The 26,484-nt window shown below is 36.5% G+C and overlaps 5 protein-coding genes across 5 annotated transcripts; 1 reads left to right on the plus strand and 4 right to left on the minus strand.

The window, feature by feature from the left end:
• Positions 1-225: 225 nt before the first annotated feature.
• On the minus strand, positions 226-2,784 carry LOC120274798 (seven transmembrane protein 1-like). The gene is made up of 12 exons (XM_039281336.1): positions 2,483-2,784; positions 2,337-2,379; positions 2,223-2,249; positions 2,043-2,141; positions 1,813-1,925; positions 1,540-1,714; positions 1,260-1,361; positions 1,064-1,168; positions 937-957; positions 779-837; positions 603-693; positions 226-512 (listed from the first exon to the last, which is right to left on the minus strand). The coding sequence occupies exons 1-12, from the start codon at positions 2,731-2,733 to the stop codon at positions 435-437; spliced, it is 1,164 nt and encodes a 387-aa protein (XP_039137270.1). The 5' UTR covers positions 2,734-2,784; the 3' UTR covers positions 226-434.
• A 1,658-nt stretch (positions 2,785-4,442) lies between these two features.
• Positions 4,443-9,356, minus strand: LOC120274780 (4-hydroxy-3-methylbut-2-enyl diphosphate reductase, chloroplastic). The gene is given in 11 exon segments (XM_039281316.1): positions 4,443-4,673; positions 4,761-4,847; positions 4,954-5,139; positions 6,490-6,584; positions 6,667-6,772; positions 6,850-6,924; positions 7,089-7,220; positions 7,324-7,455; positions 7,457-7,504; positions 8,734-8,930; positions 9,018-9,356. Coding segments are annotated over 11 exon segments (1,386 nt in total). The 5' UTR covers positions 9,280-9,356; the 3' UTR covers positions 4,443-4,607.
• Positions 9,357-12,142: 2,786 nt separating this feature from the next.
• On the plus strand, positions 12,143-14,105 carry LOC120274464 (lysM domain receptor-like kinase 4). The gene has a single exon (XM_039280997.1). The coding sequence runs from the start codon at positions 12,202-12,204 to the stop codon at positions 14,080-14,082; it is 1,881 nt and encodes a 626-aa protein (XP_039136931.1). The 5' UTR covers positions 12,143-12,201; the 3' UTR covers positions 14,083-14,105.
• A 205-nt stretch (positions 14,106-14,310) lies between these two features.
• LOC120274465 (serine/threonine receptor-like kinase NFP) lies at positions 14,311-16,445 on the minus strand. The gene has a single exon (XM_039280998.1). The coding sequence runs from the start codon at positions 15,974-15,976 to the stop codon at positions 14,348-14,350; it is 1,629 nt and encodes a 542-aa protein (XP_039136932.1). The 5' UTR covers positions 15,977-16,445; the 3' UTR covers positions 14,311-14,347.
• A 1,989-nt stretch (positions 16,446-18,434) lies between these two features.
• Positions 18,435-24,884, minus strand: LOC120274781 (protein DA1-related 1-like). The gene is made up of 12 exons (XM_039281317.1): positions 24,658-24,884; positions 23,701-23,832; positions 23,021-23,111; positions 22,668-22,800; positions 21,643-21,763; positions 21,474-21,557; positions 21,019-21,138; positions 20,573-20,785; positions 20,408-20,470; positions 20,180-20,298; positions 19,904-19,962; positions 18,435-18,989 (listed from the first exon to the last, which is right to left on the minus strand). The coding sequence occupies exons 2-12, from the start codon at positions 23,809-23,811 to the stop codon at positions 18,676-18,678; spliced, it is 1,428 nt and encodes a 475-aa protein (XP_039137251.1). The 5' UTR covers positions 23,812-23,832; positions 24,658-24,884; the 3' UTR covers positions 18,435-18,675.
• Between the last annotated feature and the right edge of the window lie 1,600 nt (positions 24,885-26,484).

The raw sequence follows: 26,484 nt of genomic DNA on the forward strand, positions 1-26,484 counted from the left end.
AAATAATAATAATAATAATCCTGGGTGTCCCTTGGATCGAAATCCAATGGAGTAATAGAATAAAATGAAAGCAATATTTAGAGATATAAACAGATTTCGCATTGAAAGGAGTACATCGGCAATCATTAAATAATTTTTATACAATTAAGCAAAAGCCCAAAAAAAAAAACCCAATTGTAAAGAAAATCATGAATTATATAGAGCACATGTTTGAACAGTGATAAGTCTGCAATTAAACTCCATTAAAACGAACAAATATAGTTTCACAAGACATTGAACACATATAGTTTCCAATCCAATTGAACTAAAATACAAACCCACTACTACTCTCATATGTACATAATTCAATTTACGCAGATAAGAGTGGGTACACTTATTATCAAATGCATCAAAAGGAAGCCATCACAACATCAAGACATGTATCTCCCACTCGCTCAGGCAAGTGTAGGTGCTGCTTTACTGCATGTTGATCTTCTGCATATCACTTTATAGTACCCAAATTGTATAATTATCTATATATAAGTTAAGTTGGACTTGGAAACAACAAAACAATATAAAAATAATCATAAGCATACTGAAAGATCACAAAGAAGAAAGGATACAAATAGATCAAGCAATACACAAACAATGGCATCCAATAACCATGGTGCATTGGCTTTTATTCTTTCCCATTCCATACTTCTTACTAATATGCTGCATCCAAATATTAATTATTGGTCATATGGTGAGCAAAACACAAAGTGGGAGGAAGGAATGTTTGGTGTAAATGAGTAGTAACCTTCCGACATAACTTGCATTTGCAATGAGTGCAAACAAGAACATAAGAGGACTTAATCCCTGCAGAACCAATTAATTACAACCAACTAATTGTTAATGATATATCTGTCTCTGTTAATAAGGGACAAGAAAAAAACATCAATGAATTGTTTGGCTTACCTCAACGCTGCCTCTTTTTATCTGGTGAAATTAATATAAATCAAAAGAACAGAGTTAGACAGCTAGCATAATTAGTAAAAATAAATGAAGCTATAAATATATATATATTAGTAAGTGAAGGTCTCACGTTGAGGTATATTTGAGGCAAACGTCCACCCATATAGATGGCAGCCATTATCCATCCTAACAAGAGGCCAAATGAATTGGATTCTATTTCTTGCAGCCCTGTTTCCTGTTATATATATATATATATATATATATATATTCTATGCTATTAATTGTTGAATATGAAAGTAATCTTGCATGTTTTCTGAGACAAATACCTGCAAGAGTGTTGTTCCAGAGAAAACCAAGTGCTTTACCATCAAAGATTGAGCTTGAAATGGCAGGTTGGCAGAAGTAGCGAGTACTGTACCATAACCCACCTGAAAATTCACAGTTTCACATCTTTAATCATGCCAATGTCTCTAATATTAACCAAACTCTTAAACATTGGATTTATGCACACCCACCCATTTGGTCTTTTACTGACAAAAAATAGTCTAAATTATTATTAAACTAAAAATAAAAATAAAAAAAATTGGGAGGATAGTTATTAATTACAGAGCGTGAAAAATTTCTCTTGGTTTTGGATCTGGCCCTATGAGCTGGTAAGGTGGTCTCTTCGTCAGAAGATGAATCATGGCCAAGCGTTGCAGATGGACCACTTCTTGGAGCCACAAGATAAGATGATGATCCATATGGAGGTGTAGGACTGCTTGCCAGAGACCTTGCTGACCTGCACTCTCAAAGTAATTTAATTAGAATTTAAGCTTCTGAAAAGAGAAACATCACTCTCTCATTTCTCATGCACAAACAAGAAATCAAACAACGTACGTATAGTAAATGTCCATCCGAGGACTAGATCTAGCTGAGGGAATGGCAGCTACTGGTTCACTTGAATCTACTTGTGATTTTGGATTCAGAGGCACCCTTTTTTCCTCTTCATTCTATATACATACATATATATATATATATATGGCGATGAAAACAAGCATTGAAAAGAATAAATCATCATATGAGATAAATTAACAACTAGAAACTGTTTGAGAAACAACTTTAATTACCTCTGAGTTATCTGCAAATCCCCTGTATTTCCACCATCTAAGGAAGTAATCATAGTAAATGGTTTGCACCAGCAACACCACTGTAGTCAATGTGTACAACTGCATGTCCAAGTGCGGTTAATTTTGCTCATAAGGAAAGACAAAGACAGTTACAGAAATCACAAGCATAAAATAGCTTACCAGTGCTGTATAGAACTGTGTAGGCAACTGCACTCATAAAAAGGGACAAGATTTAAGTGAAAATGAAGAGCTAATTAATTAGTTAAAGATATAATCAAGTTCATGTGTACTCACAGTGACTGGTTCAAGAAGGCATCCCACCAAGTTGAAAACATCACTGCAAAAGAAAGAACATGATCAACCAGTGATCAGTTTATATATTTAAATATATAGAGAGTATGATAGGTTTAGGTAGTGCAAGTATTAGAGTGTAAACCCACCCAATGACCCAAGTGAGAAGGAGAGCCAGAGAGACTCCATGACCAGATTTGGTGTGGTAGTTGCTAATGATCTGAGGGATCTCAGCAATAGCCCAGCAAAAGAGGCTGACAAGACCAAAACCAAAGGATATCTCACTGCTTAAGTTACACACACAGTCCTTAAAGTACTTCTCCACCCACTCCACACAACCATTCTTCACTTGGGAGCAAGAAGACCATACTGCCATTGCCTCACCACCCACTCTCTTCATCTCTTTCTTCTCTCTCTCACTCAGGTTGGTGGCTGGTAGTGCTGTTTGAACCTTTTTATTTTTTATTTTTTCTATAGTGAGTGGTATTTATATATGAAGTGTTCTGAAAAAAAATATATTAAGTGCGTTACATGATAATGAAACATATATTTAATAAACGCTACCATTTATCCACTCTTATTAAAGTAAAAATAAAAAAATATTGAAGAATAAGTCATTTGTACATGATGATGTTGTTGTGATTTTTAAAAAAAAAAATTGAAAAATTATAATTTATTTTTTAAAAAAAAAACTGTACAGACAATTACAACGAAAAGAAAAGGGAAACATATACACATGTGTGTTAAACATGTTCTCACATAGGGAAAATAACAATTAAATGAAAATGCTGCTTTCTACTAATCATGAACTAGAGGTTTGAATATTAATTAATTAATGGGAAAAGAGCCAGAACCGGTGATCTGTTTCTTTCTACAAACCGTGAAAAAATGGAACTCAAAATCTAGAGAAATCTCTGGAACTGAAGTGGCGTGATTGACCAAGAGTATTAATATGATTAATGTACCGTTAACACATAACACATAGATAGAAGTTATCAAGTGTTTCTTTTGACTTGAAAAAAATAAATCTGCTTTATTAACTCTTCTGCTAAAGTTCTTTCGCATCGTACTTAACAAAAAAAAATGACAAACGTAAACAGACATGCCTGTCATTTCGTATGGATAAGATCACCACCACATCATAGATAAAATAAATGCCAGACCATTATCACATGTAAATTTTTTTTTAAAAAAATAATCATAACAAATAAATAAATATATATATACACATGCATACACCATGTTTCTCATGAATCTCATCCATCCAACTTGAAAATTGTCATCTTGTTTTCAAGACTTGTTGAACATGTAATGAGCATTGTTGAGACTTGAATGGCAAACGTACGATGGGGCTTTAAACAGAGAATGACCCGACGCTGACAGCACGTGAGAGTTGGCAGAGCAAGGAGGCTTCGCGGCGCCGCGAACGGAGGAAAAAGACAAAAGGTTGGCCCACAAAAAGGAATCTTCTGACGTGGCACCATGTGACAGCAACAATGTTGTTTGGCCTGTATTGGATTTGGCAGGATAAGCTTAAGCATCTCCAATTTTATTTTATTTTTTATTTTTAATATGATGGATTGGGCACCCGCTTCAACCAATGTTTGAAAGTTCAACCTCATGTTAACACAAGTAATAACATAAGTAATACTACCCTTTTATATATATATATATTAAATAAATAACTTAAATGATCTCTTATCTTTTCATATTATCTTTTATTTTTAATTTTTATTATAATTTAATCATCCAAAACGGTGATCACATGTGACATATACCATCTCAGATACCTGCCAAACTCAAAAAAAATATACCACATAATATATCATATGTGATCACTATTAATAATATATACTCTGATAATCAAATTGTAACATACACTAAAAATAGAAGACTAAATCATATATTTTTTAAAATTAAATAACCGAAATAAAAACATAAGTAAAAAGATAGGATATTTAAGCTTTTTACCCATATATATATATATATATATATATATATATATTACACCAAAAGGAAAACAATTTATCTAAGGGATATTTTGTCACTCTGCAGAGATCTCAAGGAATGTAAAACCAGAGACTTCTGGAAACAGAAGAACATCACAGCTGAAACTCAACGATAGCACTTTGATCTCCATATTTAGAAAACTAAAATCTTGGCAATTCATTGCATAATCCAAGGCCAAACGGGCAACTATACATAATGTAACAATAATAAGTCTTGGTAGCAATAATTGCGGTCTTAGAATTTCATTTGCTGTATGTTTTCTTCTTATGCCAATTGTAATGCTTCGTCTCTTTTAAGATCAAAGACCTTGTACAAGACATCTTCAACAACCTGCAGAATTTTTTAAGCTCTGTTTGTAATGCACCAGAGGGAGTTTATAATAAGAATGATGAAATTGGAATAATCGGCATCAATTACCTTGTCAGGAGTCGAAGCACCCGAAGTTATCCCGATGGTGATTGGACCAGATGGTAGCCAATTTTCTTTCTCAACAAGCTCTCCATGCTGCCAATTTAACATGAGTTAGAGCACTCTAGCAAATATTTAGGTACTGGTGAGAATAAACATATAAACTTCCACAAGAAGCAGCATCACATTGATTAGAACTCACATTTAGCTTGTAACTTATTCTGTTTCCGGGCCCAATTCTCTTCTCACTATCAACCCAGTAAGATGGAATTCCATTGAGCTCTGCAATCTCTTGTAGATGTGAAGTGTTACTTGAGTTCCATCCACCAACAACCAAAATTAGATCCAGTTTTTCATCCACCAGCTTGTACATGGCATCTTGTCTCTCCTGAGGTAATAAATAAATGATCACTTCAGTTAAATGTATACTAGCGGTTATCAAACACTGACACCGGCCCTAAAGAAGGCACAAATCATTAGTTTTTGCACAATTGTATTGGCTGGCTGAATCACAAATATCTTCATATTTGTTTGGACATGGTAGTATCAGCAACATGGTATCTAGCAAGGCAGACAAAAACACAATGAAAAGTAACCTAATGTGACAGTGAAATAGCTGACAACATATGCAGGCATAAAAGCAATGCAATTATCTTCTAGCATCAGAGCTTTCATTGATACGAAAAAAGCAGCATCACGTTCAATCCACCAAAATAATAAACTTAAAAGAAAAAAAAAATTGTAGATCAGCAAAGTTAGAGATTGGAGACAATTGAACATGTGCAGCCTTAACAAAAGCCAAGGCTTTGATTTAGTTGCCTCAAGCCCAAGTTGCCCAAGCTACCAATGAGCAACCACATCAGTGCAACAAAATTCCCACCCTCTCCAAATGACAGATATATCTTCCATAAATAGAGAAACAAAGAGAGACAAAAAAACAAACACATGACAAATTTAGTTGTTGCCCTGGTGAAGACTAGCATCCCTCATAGAAAACATAATATCCATGCGTTGCAATTGTGTAATAAATAAGGAGCACAGATGTAATTGTGCAGCAGTGTAGCACCCTAGGTAGAATCAAACTTATACCATACACCCATAGGCGGAATTAAGGGGGGGCAAGGGTGTGCTTGAGCACCCCCTTGCCCATAACAATGAATATATATATCATATTAGTAAAATATTAATAATTATAATTTATATATGAAAGGTGAAATCTCTTCCGAGCTTATGTTTTATTTTTCAACCAGATTTATCTTATTTGTTTTATATCTAACTTAATTTGTTTAATTTTTTATATGATTATCTATCAAATATTGTTTGATTATTTGTTGTGAAAATCGTTAGATATTTATTATGATTAATTGTTATAAAATTTTGATTATTCATTAGATTATTTGTTAAACAATTATTGTATTTAATAATTGAACTGGATTTTGAATTTGAGTTAAATTGTTTTTTTAATTTTATTATTTGTTAATTTAGTGCATAACTATTAGTTGAGTTAAATGTTAATTATATAGATATGATAGGTTTTTAAGTGTAAATAAAAATTTTTAGATCGATGTATATTTTATATTACTGAATAATTGATTTCAAGTTTGAATTAATAAAATAGTTCAATATTAATAAGCTTTTTAAATTTAAATTCAGCACCCTCTTAATTTTGGTTCTAGTTCTACACCCACACACAGAACCCCACCCTACAAAGAAAGTGCAAAGGGCAAACAATAATTACCTGAGTAGCATCACAAATGGTATTGAAACTTATGAAGTGTTCATTTATATTTTCTACTCCATGCTTGCGCATCATTGTCTTCTCGACCAGTTTACCTATACAGAAAAAAAAAGTTTAAAACCAAAATGAATGATCAAAAGGCACAAATATCATGTGCATCACATAAAAATGATTTACCAATTTCTTCAGTTTCGCCTTTAAGCATTGTTGTTTGGTTTGCAATTCCTAATTTCACCAAGTCAATGTCAGGATCAAATCCGGGTGAAACAGCATATTTGAATTTCTGCAGTCACAAAGACTTATTCGAGATTAACCAACTGACATTGTGGTCCATATATTTGGAGAAACTTCAGGCTGTACCTCAAAAAATTCTTCTTTTGTTGAGCTAGATCCATCAAGTTTACCTCCAAGAATGTAATCACATACATACATAGCCTGATCAAACAAAGTAGTAAGTAAATAATTCTGAGGGATATGGTTATACAATGCAATTTGGTTCAGAAGATAACTATTTGAAGACTGAAGTATGGCAATGGAAAATATTGAAAGCAAGAAAGCATATTTAAAGAATTCCATACTGAGCATAATCCACCTTATACCTCTGACATGTTCTTCACAATAACATACTTCGCTGCAAAAGAGGCAGTGGCTATGGTCTCTTCATGAGAATACTTTCCATGAATGATGGAAGTGTAATCACCTTTTTTGTGCTTTTCCACAGTGTTCCAAACCTTTTCAAAATAGTTGGAAGTCAAAGAAAAAAGTTATCAGCATCCCAACAAGAGCAACATACTACAAGTAGCAAAAGCTGCCACACAAACTTTGAAAGAATACCTTTGAGACCCAAGGACAAGTCGTATCAACAATCTGCACCTTCTTTTCACTCAAAGTGAACATCTCATCAACAGAAGCTCCAAAAGCAGGCAAAATAACCACATCATCTTTGTCTACTACATCAAATATTTTCCTTTCCATCATCCACAGGAATATTTTGCACTTCCATCTCTTCTAACCTCTGTATTATTGACACAAACATATTTCTCAGCCATGCTCCACCATTGCACATGTTAAAAGGAAGAAATAATCAACACACATCAAGATCATCAATAGTTAAGAGCCTATATACACACATCATAAGGCATCAATTAATGGCGCATGAAACTCTTCTATTAGTACTTATAAGGGTGTATTCAATTACTTTCAATTTTCAAAATCTCAATTTGTTGAGAGAATTAGATATCTAGGAACCTACTCTTGTTAAAAAAACATCCAATAACTTTTGCAGCCTTCTTCGGCCACTGAGTTAGTGGGAGAATTAGATAGGACCCTGTCAAGACCAAGAAATTGAAAAGTATGGCAAGCAAAGATTGGTAGATGGATAACAGACTTTTTGCAGTTGTATATAAAGTAAGAATACAAGGTGGCATGAACAAAAACAGGTTGACACCAGGCGATCCTTACTTCTAAGCCTTGAAGCACATCGTACAGACACAAAGGCTTCCAAATTCCACAAAGGCCCAAACAGAATTATGCAATAATCAGCCTTATGATTTAGTGAAGCTATCAATACTTAAGCAACAACAAATGCAAACCTCAAAATGAAATATATTGAACAAAAATGCTATAATGGCACTTCTAAATTTTGGCTCACAAACAGATCTAAAAATTCTCACACCAATTACTTCACTATTCTCCATTAAAGATGAGCTCGTGAACACTACTTGGTGTTAGGCAGCTTAATCGAATCACATTACTCAAAATCATGGCGGTCCCCTTCCACTGACAAAGATATATAGAAAATTACAATCATATGATGTCTTGTGATAGGCTATGTTTTGATTTGAATGTTTACTAGGACGGAGTTTAGAATTGTGTCCCATGGTCATACCTACTTTTGTATCCACAAATCAGTCATGATTGGTGGTGATAAACCAGTTGAGAAATAGGTACTCAGAAAGTGAACAATTTTTTTGCAAGTCTAGGCTTTTCAAACAAGAAAATTTGAGACTTATAAAAACTATGCTAGTATTCAAAACAGAAGTGCCCAACCAACAAACAAAAAAACACATATGAACACAGAATTATGAGCATTTTTGCTATCATTAAGAAAGAAAAATTAAACCTTTGAAACGTCCAATTGATTAGTATCTTCATGTGTGGCATGTATCACTGAATTCAGAAATCAGCTACTCCGAACAGCAAAAATCATAATCCAAAAAACAAGGGAATCAGTGTGTCTCAAACCTTGTTAACAGTTGGATTGTGGATAATCTCATTAGTAATCCAAATATTTTCCTCCGGAAACTGTTTCCTAGCTTCATAGGCGATCTGTACCGCCCGTTCTACTCCCCAGCAGAACCCAAAAGCTTCCGCAAGCTTCACCGTCACGTTGCCCCACGTATACTCGAAATTGTTCTCCTTCAGCGTCTTTATCAAATCGCCTACCAATTTCCGCAACTCAGAAAGCTAAACCAAACGAGAAAAACTGAAATTTTTTACCAAATTAAAGAGGACATCAAGAGTAGTACTGGTGAATTCTTGGTTCATGAGCTCAAGAGTCTCCTTCTTGTGGCCGAAACCCTTGCGATTGTAGTTGTCGCTGCGAGTGAGGTTATGCCGGAACGCCTTCTTGTCGAAATTCGGATCCAGCGTGCTCGCAGCGGAGCTGTCCTCTGGGGAGCCACCGCAGCGGACCGAGATGACCTGCCGGCGGCGTGGTCGCGGTCCCATTTCGGAGGAGGCTCGGACAGTGGAAGAGAAGCGAGCGAACTGCGTGGTGACCGTCGCCATCGGATATTGCGACGAAGCTCCGCAACGAAATCCCACAACCCAGAGATGCGATTGCTCCTGGTTTTATCACCTTCTTTTTTATATATATATATATCATATTATTATTATTATTATTATTTAATTATACAAGAATATTCTTATTTTTACAGGCCTTTCACGGGTTTTTGATCGTTTTTGTCCAGCCTCTACAAGGAACGCACCAGATAAACGAACCCGGAAAATGGAACCTATTATGCAACTGTTGAACAATATTCATATTACATAGGAACCGTGAATTTACCCACTGGTAAATACTTAAATACTCGTGTTTATGAATTCAAAATCTCTCAAATTATAATTTATTTTTTTAAGTAATTTTGTGTTAAAAATATTTTTTATTATCTCTTTAGAATTACATGGCTGAAGATTTAGAATTACATGACGGAAGATTTATTTATAAAAAAACTATAAGAAATAAAATAATAGAGTTCCTTAAATTCAAGGATCTAAATTGTATAAAAGTTGGGTAGTGAAATTTGGCATGCAGATAGAGCTAGTGTGCAATGCCACGTGATTCCATTAGATCAATGACAACATGTGGAGAGCCATCAAAGGGATCATCCGGGAGTTAGTTGATCCTAGCTAGTTGCCATAATGCCATTTGCCAAAGTGGGAAGTGGGGGCCCGGCGTCCAAGTTCAGTGGTGTGTTTCAACATTTAATTAAACTACTATACACATGTACCACGGCATGAGAACCACGAGGAATTGAATGCCCTCTGACCTGTCTCCAGACTCCAGCCTCGTCGTGTAAAACACTGCTTTGAATTTTTGTGGATGATGCTCACTGAGAGGACGATTTCAAGCAATAGTCAGCATCACTGAATCAAGACGTGACACAAACATGAATGTTAAAGGCCTAAACAACAATTGGGCCTGCCGATACAAGTTAAAATTTTGCTTCCTCTTCTTGGCTATCGCCCATCGCCATCACCACTATGTTGCACATGTTTCAGACGTTGCCTATATCTCTTGTATTATTACAATTTAAAAGTCCAATTAACAAAGTTTGTAAGACATCTTCACCATAGCTAACACTGCTGCATTTCCAAGTCTTGTTCACTTGACAGGCTCTTCAAGACCCAAAGTAGGCCAACTCCTAGATCTCCTACTTGAAAATATCTTCTTGTTGTTGCTAACGTAGGGTCTCAACTCCCAACTCCCAAGTACATTTCACCGCCACATATATTAAACCTGCTTATGTCCACAGAAACCAAGGAAGCAGAAAAATATCTGTGGATGGCATTTTGTGGGGCCAAAATTGAATATTTTAGTCTTGTAATGAAAGCGGAAATGAGGATGAGTCTGTTGAAAGTTGAAACAATGGGCTACATGTCTTCTTCCCCAAAGTTTGATGTTTATGCTTTCGGAGTTGTGATGACAGTTAATTACTGGAACAGATGTTGTTGGTGGATTGTCATTATTAGAGAGCTAGATTCAAAGTGATGCTGGGTAGTGATCAGGATGATGCTCATTGCTGGCAGGGAATTGTCATTAGGGAAATAATTTTTAATTTTTAACTAAATTAATTGGACGTTTGAAGCATTCGGGTTCTAATGTCTCTATATCACCAAGGATTAGAAAATCCCGATTGGCTTATGAGAACTTTTAATCAGTTCGGGTTATGTTTTTAGGAGTTCTATTCTAGTGTAGTTTTAGTTTTTTTTGTCTTCTTTGTTCTTTAAGTTCTGGTGGGCTCTATCTTGTTCTGTTTCAGTTTCCTTGTTTATGTGCCAACAAGAGCATATTCAGAACCCCAAGCATAAGATCTATAAGTATAAATAATTTTGGCCGGTATTGCATTTTGTTTTCAATAAAGTCAGTAATGCCACGGTCGATTCTGTTTATAGATGAGTTTTTCTCCTTTTGCAGCAGGCACTGAAAAGAAACATCAATAGTGACAAACTTCATTATTCTCATTTAATTCACTGATTCATATCAATCTAAATCACTGTACAAATTTGAATATATAAATTTCATAAATTAGGCCTAGAATTGCAGAGCAATATGACCATTCTGTATCTATTTTTCGGAATTGCAGGAACAAATAAATAATCAGCCAATCACTTGAATTAATATGCCTGAGATAGTTTCAAGTAAATATTTTAATTCCTATGTATGGTTTTGCTGTTAGATTAGTAGGATCCACATGCGTATCAGAAAAGAAAAACTAATTACCTGAACAAGAGATATATTGAATTGCAATTTGTCACCAAGTGTGAAATCAAATTAAAGTGATTAGTGGTCTATCACATTTATTTAACGGGAAAAAAAAACTGTAATGAGACGTGTTTGACAAAGTAAATGAACCCAGCGTCATGGCTGGGAAAAAAGACAGGTATCCAGCTAAATTTGAGAATAAACAACTATCAAAAGTTAATGATGTGACTACTGAATAACAAATATGTATGATGTTATACTCATAGGAAATAGTAAAGTACAACTTGCAATCAAAGCAGATAAAATGCAGAGAAAGCTCAAATCTTGGTTGAAAACTAAAATCTAGTCAACTATATGTGCGTCTGTGAAATATTGCAGTAGGTGTAAGCTCATTTAATTTTCATCCGAGGAGAACAAGCAAATCAATTTCCTCCTCATGTCTTAGTCACAACCAAGTCTAGTATCTACAGTCCATGGAGAAAGATGGGGGGCAATATTCAACAAACTGAATTGCTTAGAAAATCATTGCGGAAATAATTATTCAACAATGATTGTTCCACAATGCTTAAAAGAAAAAAAGCTTGCAGTCACATCTCAGAGTATATATTAAATTGACTAAGGTGTTGGTCTCGTCCAGGTTGTTTGCCTTTTCATTGATCACCATTGTTTGTATCTGTCTGCCAAGAAGAGAAGAAGAGCAATAGAGAAACCATCAGCAAGTCACCATGAAACACTTGTTGCAAATCAATATCATCCCCCTCATCTTCTTTATGCTCTGCACCTCAAACATCATCATGATCATCAGAGCTCAGCAAGGATATGCAGGCAGTGGTGTGAACTGTAGCATCAAAGGCGACACAACTCCTCCATCCCCATCCTACCTTTACACCTGCAACGGCTATCATCTCTCTTGCAATACTTTTCTTGTATTTAACTCCCAGCCAAACTTCACTTCAGTGTCCTCCATATCCAATCTCATGTCCATACAACCCTCTGAGCTTGCCAAGATAAACAGCGTTACAAAATCTCACAAGTTTACACAAGGCAAGGAGGTGATCATCCCTGTCAACTGCTCTTGCTCAGGTCAGTACTACCAGGCCAACACATATTATGTGATAGGAGACAGTGATACTTACTATTCTCTGGCAACCTATGTTTACCAGGGACTTAGTTCCTGCAGTTCCCTAGCAAACCAGAATCCTTATGATCATAATGACTTGTATGCTGGACTTAAATTGTTAGTACCTCTTAGGTGTGCTTGTCCTACAAAATATCAAACTAACAATGGCATCCACTATCTCTTAACATACCCCATTTTTGAGAATGATAGCATATCAGACCTACGTGAGAGATTCAAAGTTAGTGAACAAAGCATCGTTTCTGCGAATGGGTTCAGTGAGGAAGACCCTGTTATATTTCCATTCACCACTGTTTTGATTCCTTTGCCAACACCACCTTCAAGCAACCAAACCATAATTCACCACCCAGTTCAATATCCTCCACCGGGTGCCACCCCTGGACCAGTACTTGCTCCTCCTGTCATGACTCAGGGATCAAAAGGAAGACGTCCTCTGTGGTTTGGTATTGGAGCTGCTTTCATTTTCATCATCAGTGCTACTATTGCTCTGTATTTTCTTCGCAAGATAGTTGCAGAGGCTGCTGCTAAGAAGAAGATGATGAAGAGGAAGAGATGTGTTCTGCCTAAAGAAATTCTTGAATATCAGGTTGGTGCAGGTCATGCACTTAAAGTGTTTGGAATGGAGGAACTGGAAGCAGCGACAGATGACTTCAGCTCAGAGCGCAGGCTTGGGGGTTCAGTGTACAAGGGAGTGCTCAGAGGTGCTCTAATGGCCATTAAGGAGACTTGCAGAGAAGCTTCAAAGGAGGTCAATATACTGCACAAGCTCAACCATTTCAATCTCATTAGCCTTGCCGGCGTGAGCTTAGGCATGGACAACTGTTATCTGGTGTATGAGTACATGGAGAATGGTTCTCTGAAAGATTGGCTTTATAACAATAGACATTGGTGTTTGAAACAGAGGATTCAGATTGCTGTAGATGTGGCTGAGGGACTTGACTATCTCCACAACTTTGCAGAGCCACCATACGTGCACAATGACATTAAGAGCAGTAACATTCTCCTGAATGGGAACTTGAGAGCAAAGATTTCAAATTTTTCTCAGGCGAGAGCATCAGAGTGGAAGAAAGGTGGTTGTGAAATCACAGAGAACGTGAAAGGAACTATTGGTTACATTGCACCAGAGTATCTAGAATCAGGAATGGTGACTCCAAAGCTTGATGTGTTTGCCTTTGGAGTGGTCTTGCTGGAGTTGATCACAGGGAAGGATCCTGTGTTTGAGCAGGATGGAAAGGAAAGGCTCTTATCAGCAGTGATAATAATGTCCCTGAATGAAGAAGCCAAGCTAATAACTGAGTTCATCGGTCCTGCTATGAGGGATGATAGTCAGCTTGATCTTGTAATGGCAATGGTGAAGCTAAGTGTGGCATGTTTGAATCATGATCCAGAGAGCAGGCCTAGCATGAAGGAAGTTGTCTCAATTCTTTCAATAATCCAATCAGAGTTAATGAGCCGAGAGATAGTTTAGTTTAGTTTAGTTTAGTAACAAATCAAACTTCTGTGAAACAAATTAACCAATGTAGTGCATCAATTTCTGCAAATTCTGTTAAGGCATACATGTCATACAATGTATTATTGCAGTTTCTAAAAATCAAAATATGAGATATAACAGAACAACTGATTAATGTAGTGCAACATGCAGGATCAATGTTGTGGTAACTATTATAATATGTCTGTTTATACAGTGAGTGATGCAAGTTGAATCTTTAGCATGATTGATGATAGGAGATATCTCAGCGAGCCACAGGGTTTGTCATCACAACCTTGTACTCTGTATTGGAAATCCACAACCTCTCACACTCATCATTACTGCATGATTGAGCTAGAACAGAGAGACTGAAAACCATCTCAGACATGCTTGGCCTCTCTGAAGCTTTATCCGAAGTGCATGCCCTTGCCATTGCTGCCACGCTCAGAGCTCCATCCACTGGATAAAAACCCTGCAACTTGGGATCCATCCATTTCTTCAACATCTCCTCCCTCTTCTCATCCGCTTCCATCACCATCCTTATCTCCTTCCATAAGACACCAGCATTCTCAGCATCCCTCCTCCCAGACAGCAACTCTAAGAGAACAACCCCGAAGGCGAAAACATCAATGCTCGGCGACACAGCTACCGTCGCAGGCTTCGCCATGGAGAAGTTTGCTATCTTGGCCTTGAAGCGGCCACCGAGAAGTATGTTACTACTCCTGATGTCTCTGTGAACTATGCTTGGCCTGATATGTGAATGGATGTAGTGAAGGCCATTGGCAACGTCCAGTGCTATGTTCAGCCTCTGTTTCCATGAGAGGAAGGTGAATTTGTTTGAAGAACAAGATGACTTCATGGGGAACAACCATGTATCCAAGGATGTATTTTCAGCAAACTCATACACAAGGAAAAAATCCTCCTTACGAGCAGAGACTCCTCTCAACTTAACCAAGTTTGCATGGCTAAGCCTCTGCAAGATGGTCAGTTCCTCAGTGATATCACGTCTGGCCCTCTTCACCGCAAACACCTCTCCATTGAGCGTGGCTTTGTAGACTGAACCATCTATTCTACACTTGTCATCTAGATTCATGGTAGCTGCCATGATGACTTCAATATCATACAAAATGGGATTATCCAAATAGGTTGAAACCCCAAGCAGCAGCTTATCAGCCACAGTCTTACTCTGTCCAGATGAAGAAGAACCACAGCTGGTTTTTTTGTTAGAATTGAGAAGATCAGCAGTATCCAAACATGATGAACCCGTGCAAACCAAAGACACAGCCTTTCTTCGTTCATGGCTATACCTGAAGTAAGCAAGCACCAACAAGGACCACAAAGCCAAGGCCAGAGCAACTCCTAACGTGGCTGATAGTATGACAATGGTTCTCTCTAGCTTTTCAGACTTGCGTCCCGGAGCGTCGGAAAGAGAGCTGTTATTATAGTAGATTGGTGGAGGAAAGACTGGCAGCTGTGAAACTGGAATCAAGATAGGGAGTGCAACAGCAGCTGTGAAGTTACGGTAATTGTTGAAGGTTTGTATGGTAGCTTCAGAGGTATTCATCTGTTTGCTGAGGGTGGCAATGTCATCCCCACGCTGCCATACGTACGTCAAGAGCTGGTTGATGCCGGAGTCCAACTCAGCCTTTGTAACACACCTGCAATGCAATGGAAACAACACCTCTTGGCCAACCTTGAGATTGGTTGGAACCAGAGAAGGGTTCATCTCCCCCACCGCATTGAAATCAGTGAGGTTTTCGAAGCTGCTGATGGAGACTGAGTAGAAGTTGTCACCGGACTTCATCAGATATGAGACGTTGGCGACGGACTGGTTGCCGGAGCAACCGCAAGAGATGGGAATGAGGAGGAGTTGGCCGGGGAAGATAGGTGGCATCCTCGGAGGAAAGGTTGTTGGCTCTTTGTATTAAGGAACGGCTGACACCGAAGAGATCCGAGATGTGGCCGGTGTCCAACAAGTCCGGCGACTGGGCTCGGTAGATAACATAAGTTTTGCAGGTTGTGGACGTTTTGGACGTGCAGGAGAAGGATGTCGTGTTGGTGTTTGTGGTTGTCTGAGCTTCAACGAGGTTGACGGTATTGGTGGTGGAGGAGAGAAGGGTGATGATGGTGATGAGGACTTGGGAGAAGAAGAACCATGGGGTGGCCCATGGATATACAATAGATGATGGTATTGGTACTTTTTTTCTATTTGGTATTTGGTTTTGGTTTTGAGGTATAGAGTGGAAAATGATGAAGTTTAAAATCATGTTAATAATTTAAGCTTATTAATGTGTAATTTTCTATGATGTTATATAATTATTGAAAATAAGTAGTCATTATTGGCAGGACATTTTGTCGTTAGCTGGGGGAATATATGCCTTAACTCATTCCTTTTTTTGTCATATGATTCCACATTGCTATCTTCTACCAGAATTCAATTGGTTACAGAACATATGTTAGTGTTTTAAGAAATAATCAAACGGTGATTTCTTCCTCTCTCTCTCTCTCTCTCTCTCTCTCTCTCTCCTGCTCTATATATATATACACTAATATTGTTTGTTTTTATTAATTTTCTGAACAACTTGTGATTTTTTGAAGTGCAGTTGAGATGATGGGAGATATAAACTTTAAATGAATGTTCTAAAATGGGTTGAAAGTACATGCAGGTATTGAGTACACAAAAAAAATTCCCAGAAGCTTGATGATAGATTACTCTAGCTGCAATTGTTTTGTTTTGAAGGGATTTTGAAATTTTCAGTTCAGCATACAGAGGAAAAAAAATTATCGGGTAATCAACTTCCATGCTAATTCTTGGAGCTCAAAATGGCGAAGAATTTTCCGTCAGTGCCAGTTTGTGCAACCTATATGGAGTTTCTTCTTGCACTTTTTCGGTTTACCGGCACTCCCGTCCTCCTTGGGTGAGGTGTGGGAGTCCTGGTGGTTCAAACTTCGGCCTTGTCTGCGTTCCTTAAGTGGCCTCATTATTAAAACGGTTGCTTGGCATGTCTGGATTGCTAGGAATGATTGCATTTTTAATGTTGTCTGCGTTTCTCCTTCTTCTATTATCTCCAAAGTTGCCCATGTGTTGATCCTGTGGTTTTCTGCAGCCTCTCCCTCTCAGCAGGCGAGTTTTGGTGAGCATACTTCTACTCTTCGTCGCAGCTTGGTGTTCTTTGGGCAGCAGGAGGATCCCACCGGTGGAGCTGCTCCCGGTGGAGGGGACCCTAATCAGGCACTGGGGTAGTGCTCTTCTGTATGGGTCTTGGCCAGTCGGGTGTTGACTGGTTTGTTTTGCTCCCACTTCTAGTGGGATTTTGTGTTTCTGTTGTTGTTTCTGACCGGTTGGTCGACTTTTTGATCTTTCGACTTTTATCATGGCAGTGTGGTTTTATCCACTTTTTCATATGGCGAAGAATATATATTTTTTTATTTTTTTGGTTAAACCGAGCTACATAGTAGCTATTTATATTGATAACAAAAACTGTTAATACAACTTGGAAACAACACAAATAACAAACAACCACACTCACAGACACAATCCTAGACAAAATACAGAAAAAACTGGAAATTTCTAAAACATGTTAAGCTAACAAGCCAGCCTGCTGAATTGTCTTCATAAACCAACAGAGATAGCCTAGAAATTCCCATGCCCCGTCCAGCCAAAGAAGTGACAAAGAATATTAGCAATAGCAATCAATCCAAAAGGCCTGAAAGGGATCTGACGGCGAACAATGCAAGAAAAAATAGGCAGAGAAAACGTCCAGAAATGATACTGCATGATCCATAATAATAATAATAATAATAATAATAATATATATGCAAAGCATTGTAACATTTACTCGGTTTCTTGGTGCACTAGATTTCTTTGGATTTCTCCTATTCAGTTAACCATCTTATTATTGGTAAGATGGATTAAAAATTCATGCTTCTCTTCTGCATAAGCTGGCATTATATCCTGTTCCAACAAGTGATGGACTTTTCAAAGTTATAAAGCTTGCATTACAATAATCATCAGGTCTCTCCATCAATACAGAGACCAGGCAATTTGTTCTCGAATTCTAATTTTCAAATCAAACACAGTTTCAGGTTCAGGAAACAGGAACCAGTTCTTGTTAAGCTTGAGCAAATACACAAACATTAGAAGACAAAAAGGATATCAAACTGATATATGATATTGCTAAAAAAACAAAGCATCCAAATGGAAATAGACCAGAAGAGGATAAATAATATATCTTGCGTCGATAAGTTAGAGGTTGCTATCAGCCAGGACACCAACCACAAAGCAATCATTCTAATTGAATGAACGCACAAAAATAAAGATATAATTTAGAATAAACATAGACATATTCCAATCATTCTGAACATTTCACAAGTTCTAATTTATTCAATATCAATGGTAATTTTGATGTTCCTATCATTCAAGTGATTAATGGAGAGTACAATTTGCAGTCTCTCTCCTTTACTTTTTCTTTTTCTTCCTTTCCGTTGATAAACAAACACAAATTTTCCTATAAACTGAAGTCCGGCATTTTGAAACAAGGACAGTGACTATAAATGCTATGTGAACAGGAATGATTCGATGCAGAGGTTTTACTATGGAAAGCTCCCCGTCATCCTAATGTGGTCAAGGGTTCGCTTGAGACCGAACTGAAGAACTGCTTGGTTGCCAGCACGGAAACCATCACCATATGCTGATGAAGTATCTGATTCTATCTGATGTTTGAAAAACTCTCCAAGCTTCCTCTCAAATTGAGATTTTGCACCTTTTTTTGATGGACCAGTTGAAGAAGAGGATGAGGTGGAGGCAACATTACTACCGGAACCTGACATTATTTCAGAATCCAACCACATATGAGCAAGCACCTGGCAAATGCCTTCTTCGACTTCTTGGCTAAGAGAACGGTATCCTGCACCCAAATAAAGACCTCTCTTTAGCACAATTGCAGTAAGATAAACAGAACTTTGCACCACTACATTATACCAATGTAAGGCTTAAAAAAACCATATGATGTGAAATTTTCTTCTCTTCCCACTCCAAGTGCGCAATAATAAATGCTTGTCAAAGATGAGCATGTGTCTTCTCGATTTGAATACAATTATGCACAATTACAAGAAACTAAAGATTCATTTTTGCTTAAACCTTGAATTATGGTTTCACTATACACAACCACTTTAGTTGTGTAGGTTCAACTATATAAAAGATGATCCATATATGATTGATAGAATCCTTCTAAAGTTGAAGGTTGAAGAACATAATGTTGAGCATACTGAGACGGCGGTGTTTAAACAAATAAATGACAACATAATAGGAAAAATATCAAAATGGAGACTTCAACTGCGCACAAGATGAAGGCTGTTTCAAGCAGTGTAAGCTATGCCTGTTGTATACTAGTATAGTAAGAGAGATGGTCCAAATTGTTATGATAAGAAAGGGGAAGAGAAACCAAAGAAGACAAGGACAGAAACATGATATCGAGGTAAGACTACAAAAGAAAGAGAAGGATGAGTGAGGAAGGGGAAGCTGCCTCTTTGACCATACAGCTTCAAACAAGACTTTTTTGTTATTGTTGTTGTACCATACCTTGATCCTTGGCCCCCATATTATCTACATTTGGGTCATAATTCTAACAGATGATGAACAATCTCAAGATGAACCACACCCTCATTGACCAATTTACCGCAAAAACAACACTATAAAATCAATGCATTTGTGCAATAAGTGTGATGTATCGGTTCAATAACTTAAAGTCTTAAACCTGTCAGAATTAGAAATGTAAACCTGCTAGAAAACAAAGGCAAAGACCCAAAAACCAGGTAGTACCTTTAAGCCTCAACCATGCATGCATCATTTCATGAGCAAGAATTGAGCCTGTCAACAACCTGCATTAAGAACAAATTCAAGCATCTCTTGATTATTAGAAATTACAAGCATTTCATATTTGAATGCAGACAAGAAATTGCTTAATACTAGGTGAAAATCATGGCAAGTAGTGCTAAAAGAAAAACATGGAAATCAGGTAAAATAGTATTGTTAAAGTTGGGATGGATAAACTACATAATATTTGAAAGCAACAAGTATATAATAAAGGACAATTACCTTGGAAGCCCATATAAAATAAGAATAGCTGTCACTTCACATCGCCTAGTGAGCCTATATGGCTCTGTTATCATATCCATGAATCTGTTTCCAGCCCCAATCTTTGGCCTCCGCAAAATCTGTTCAATATTAACTTCTTCAGAACTAAAATAACTCAGACAAGCATATCTGAAATATATCGGGAAACGAAAACAACTCATATATATGCTTTATAGTGAGAACTCTTACAGTGCTGACAGTTTGCTCTTCAGACAAGCAGAGCCCTCTTGTTTCAGGTAGGTGATGATGCCCCTTTTCAAATGGAATGAAAAAAATCAGTTGAAGGAAAAAAATATTCAAGTATATTATCAATCTTGTAATGAAACAATGAAGATTTTTATACAGTGGCCTTACATGCTTCTCTCCTTCCATGGCCTCATTCAGTGCCGGCCTCTCAACCAAAAGCAATGGAACCTGTTGTTCTATTTTCATGTTTAGTCCTTCATAGAACTCCTGTATATCAAGGTAAAGAGGCTGGCATTCACTGGTATCCATAATTGAAGAATCCAGACACTCCAGGCAGAGCTTTCGTCCATCATCCAAAGCAACATATCTTACGTCTCTAGACTGAGATTTTGTATAAACAAACGCAAAAATGATTGCTGGAGCATGAGAAATTAAAAAACCAAGATGCAACTTCAGAATCCACATGCAAGATGATACCATGGTGTAATTAAAAAGAGTTCTCAATATTTATACATTTTTATATGTGTACATCACTGAGGGCATCTACAGATGCTTAGAAAAAACTGACAAAGATATGGATACTTGCAATAAACAAAGAAATAATTTAAACCAACCTCCATACGTTCACAGCTGCAGCACCGTGGAGTTCCATCAACTTCATGTGATGGGCAGTATTTCTGCCCCCAGAAAGGGTGCGCCCTGTACTCAATGAGACCATTCATATTCGTCGGGATCTGAATGGAAAACATACTGACTGCATGTTAGACATTTTAAAGAAGGCTCACAATATATTTATGATTCTATCATATATTCTAGGAGAATGAATTCCTAAAGTTGTTCGCAAATAACATTCCCATTTTCTTATTTTATTATAAGAGTTAAAATAAATAAATAAATAAGGCATATGAACAAAAGCATCAGTCCAAAGTAGAACATTTAGAATTCATAGTGAAGACTATTTGATGTTGGTGAGAAATCCACAGAAGATGCATCGCTTAAATAGAAAATAATGAATTCAACTAGGAACACACACTTGAAAGAACAGTAGAGTGGAACAAGAATTACTTACAAATTGCTTACAGACATCACATTTTGGATGATATTGCTCCTTGTAACAAGCTTTGTGATATGGGTAGTTCCCAGACATAGAGAACTGTGCAAAAGAAGCTAGGAGACTTCAGAAGAAAATTTTAATGCACTTCCCCTGAGGGAAACAAACAGTTTATAACCAACATTACCTCATAGTCAGATATTGGTTGATTACAAGCATGGCAGCGGAAACACTCTGGGTGCCACACAGCGCCCATACAGCTGAGAAAGCGCCCATGGCCAATCTCAGTATTACAGCCAGCACATATCCTGGGGTAAAATAATTTAGCGCTCGTGAAAAATAAGATAAGCTAGAGTCTTAGATACGCACAAAAAGAGAACAAAAAAATTGAAGCTACATGTCTTATCTTCTTCCACAAACCATAAGACTATCCATAATGGTATGCCAGTTTTGTTCCCACCACAGTCCTTTATGGTTAAGTAACCATCTAGGCAGCCCAAATAGAGCAGCATTTGACGCATGTTTATGCTGTTATATTACATTGTAGCCTTTTGAATACCATGAACCTTCTCTCTCTTGTATTTATAGCTCATATCACCAAAATCATCTTCATGAGACAAGTAACTAGTAGTTGGGTTTGCAAATAAACCAAGTTATTCATTAACAGGTCATAGCTAAGCTTGACAAGGACTCATTTATGTAAATTAATAAGCGAATTGAAGCCCCATGTAGAAGAATGTTCAATAAAAAGGCCAGAGCTCATAAACAAGCCCATTAAACAACTTGTAAAGAAGCTCATTCATGCAATCTTTTATATGACACCTCTAAATGCACACACACGCACACACATATTAGTTCACAAATCAATTTGACAGTAGGTTTATGAAGTAACATATAAACTTAAAACAGATAAAGCTTGGTGAGCTCAAAATTAGTTAAGATCAAATCATATAATGTTCAGAAAATGCTAGCTTTTAAGTCTACATTGTGCCCATTTTATCAATCAAGCTTGGAGCATCAACCCCTAACTAACTCAGTTCAAGATCTGCCAAATCATGACAAGGCTTGGCTCAACTTAGTTACAATTTGCAATCCAATACGCCACACATGAGTGCCATCCCCAATCTAATGGTTTAAATCTTCTTTAAAAACAGAATAGAGACAGCAAACCCAAACACGCGCACATGTCAAGCCAAGTAGAAGAACAAGAACCTGACACCAGAGGAAAAGAGAAAAGGCATTGGTTGATAAATATGGCCATTTTCCCGAGGAGGGGACTCCACATTTAGACTCTCCTGTAAGGCTCTCGCAAGTTCCTCATCTTCTTCCAAATGAGATCCATTATCTGGAAAGGACAACCATAAAAAATAAGAATACAATAACCACCAATAACAGGATTTTGATATAGAATAAATAATAGGTTTTAACAGAAGCTAGAAATGAATGAAATAGTGAAGTAGCAAAATTATTATCAAATGTCATTACTCAAAAAGAAGAAACATCAATTTAATACATAGCCAGTTAAATTGAAAAACTCAATAAAAAGAGATATATAAGATACTCACCAATTTCCTTTGCTTTTTTATGTTCTTCCTCTGATAGGGAAAGGGCAATAGCATGATCTATATCTTCATTTTCATACTCTGACAGTACATCCTGTATTCAGCATCTTGTGGTATTCAGCTATGAAGTTAAATAAATACATCAATAGCAAGACACTAGGATAAGACGAACTTAAATAAGACTGTGATTGGAGGAGATAGACATCAGAAGTTCAAGACTAAATATGTGCCTTCACAGAGGTTATTCACATTAATTAAAAGTAGGAGGAAATATCATTTTTCAAAAACCATATTTACCATATCACCCAAAGTTGCAAAGAACCATATGGAAGTAAACACAGATAAGCATAAATTGGTTGAACAAAGAATTTTGTTCCCAAAATATTCTGTCAATTCTTAATTGTATTATAATTTAGAACTTCAAAAGGTACATGAGGTGGCATCCCCTATACAAAAATATGTGATCGATTCATATTCACGTTCCAAGAACAATACCATTCTAAAGGCTAATCTGTTATCTAACTCAGAAATGCCTAATTATTCAGGCTATGAAATTTTTAAAATTACAAATGAGAGAAAACATAACAGATAAAGTTGGGAAGCAAAAAATAAAATAAAATAAAATAAATTTAAGTTGTCGAACACACATCAGGTTTTAAAGTTAGTTGTGGTATTGCAATTACCAATGAACTAGAGGGCTCATTCCAAATCTCATCAGCAGCAGCTTTTCCATGATATTGCCCTTCAGAAATTTTATGGCTGGAACCTTTAAATATCTTGTTCAGCCAACCCATTGGACTAGACGCTATGCAAACCTGAACAACACATCCAGCATAAAAACACGAGCTTTAAAAAGTAAAACTTGAAGAAAATTATGCTAACATAAAATTGAACTGTTATGGATCGCTTTCAACTTGAGATTACTAAAAGGCAAACTACACTTGCTATCCCAGAAAATTATAAAACCAAACATCATTCATTGATAGGAATATTCCCTCAAGAATTTCAATCACATGAAAAGAAAGCACAGGGTAAATGCTTACATAATTCCTCGAATTCCCACAATCACTCAATGACAGAAGATAATGGAGAAACTCGGGGATAAGCAAATTAGGGGAGAAAAGAGCCGGTTATCAATCAAAGCTTTCATAATTGCATAAACTGAGAAAGAAAGAAATTGCTTTCCGCCAAAGCAATAGAAGAAAGCAGCCATCTTTCTTCCAAAAAGCAAAAAGAAAAAAAACAATAATCAATCAGATTGCGGAAGCTGAACCTTGAACTTAAACAAAAAGATCAACAAGCATTCGATTCAAAAACCAAATCTTTATATTCACCCCTCATTACATGGATGCCAACCCCAGCCTTTCTCCATACTAATAATTTCACATCCAAATTTTGCACAAAGAGAATCCCAATCCGAAATTCCCAAATCCTAATTGCCCAATCGCCACAAGGATCCGATTCCATAATCGGTAACCAGACCTTCAACAATGAAAACCTGACGATGGCATCAAAACTTCATGGACGTGACCATCCTCGATAATAGGAGATCAACGAATTCAAATAAACCCGCATCCAATCAAGGAAAGCAATAACAATATCATTATAATTTTAAGAATAAAAATAAAAATCCCTCTCACCTCAAACCTGAAGAAATCCCGGCAAAAACAAAGAAACCGATCAAAAAAATAGGGCCTTTTGATCGCTGGAATAAAGAAGAAGAAGAAGAAGGAAGAAGAGAAGGAGAAACTCAGCAATCAAGGAGAAGTAGAAGGGCTTCCATCTTCCTCTCTTCCAAACCAGAGCGAGAGAGAGAGAGAGAGAGAGAGAGAGAGGGAGAAGAAGAGAAGCCCAAAGTCAAAAAGAAGCGTTTTTATGTTAATTTGAAGTTTGTTCAGAGTGAATATCAACAGCCGAAACCCAAAAAAAATTAAAAAATAAATAAAATAAAAATAAAGATAGATTTGGTTCCAAAGGGGAAGTGGTCGGGTCCCATCTCAATGCCGCCTCCTTTCACCCATTCATTCAATTTTTCAAACCCTAATCCAAAAACAATTTGAACTCATTTATCTTTTTTATTATATATATACACACACAAAAATTCATCTTCTACGAACATCAGTAGAATTCTATTCTACATTCAAATGAAATCCAGTAACTACAAATTATCCATCCGTTTAAACAATATTTTCAATAGTAAATGTGCACAATATACTTCAGCAACATTAATAACCCAAATCAAAACTCAATTTGAATTCATTTATCTTTTTTATTATTGTTGTTATTATATATACACACAAAGATTCATCTTCTATGAACATTAGTAGAATTCTATTTTATACTTAATTGAAATCTAATATCTACAAATCATCTATCCATATAAACAATATTTTTAACAGTAAATATTCAACAGTAAATATGTACAAAGTACTTCAATAGCATCATAAACAATGATATATATATATATATATCGTTTAGGACTCTTTTCGTATGTACTTTAATTTTATGTTGGTTTTTGTTTTAGTTTGAAGATGGCGCACGAGGGATGTGGGATCATGTTTCATTCATGGATGGGTTGATTGTTTTAATGCTTTCTTGAGACTATGCTCTATTGATTTAAAAAGTCTAAAAGTATGTTGCTTTGAGCGCAGCACAAGCTACCCTGAGATTAATTTAAAAGGCATGGGGTGGCAGTAAAGAGATCACCACATTATTTATTATTTATTATTTGTTTTTTAAAAAGATTCTCTCACTTTTAAATAAATAAGAATAATGAAATTATTCTAAAAAAAATTTTAATAAAATGGAGTTCCACGTTATGTATGTGTGTTGTAAACAAGTAAGGCCAACCAAGCCAGTAACAATACTTTGTCGTCTACTTGATTAGGGAAATGGACTATGGAGGATGTTAGATTAGTGGTGGAAATGGCATCAAAGTGTGTGAGATTAAGACTAATTAGAAATAAATCCTGAAAATAATTCAATATGATCTAAACTAATAAGTAATAAGTGTGTCACATTATGAAATGGTGATTCTATCCAAAAGCAAAAGATAGTTTGGTACTATGTCGGCATCAAACTACTGGTTGATGTTTGTTTTGTTGTTTAATAAGATGGCAGGTGGACGGTAGATTCATATAAACTAAAACCAATTTAATTAAGTAATTGATTGATTGATTAATTAGGGCAATTTGGCATCACCACCAACTATTCTAATGACTTAATGAATGGTCAAAACAGGGCTTCCATTACCACAAGCATTGTGGGCTGAGCCCATGAAAAGTTATATGGACTTTATAAGCTGCCCCAAAATGGGCCTGGAATAAAAAATAAATATAATGTTGCTTCATGATAAAGAAAAGGACTCAATCTCCAGAAAATAATATATATATACATACATACATACATACATACATACATATATATATATATATGTACATGGTGGTCTCCTACTTTTCTTTTTCTTT

This window comes from Dioscorea cayenensis, chromosome 13 (genome assembly GCF_009730915.1).
Source record: "Dioscorea cayenensis subsp. rotundata cultivar TDr96_F1 chromosome 13, TDr96_F1_v2_PseudoChromosome.rev07_lg8_w22 25.fasta, whole genome shotgun sequence".
In the NCBI taxonomy this organism is placed as follows: domain Eukaryota; kingdom Viridiplantae; phylum Streptophyta; class Magnoliopsida; order Dioscoreales; family Dioscoreaceae; genus Dioscorea; species Dioscorea cayenensis.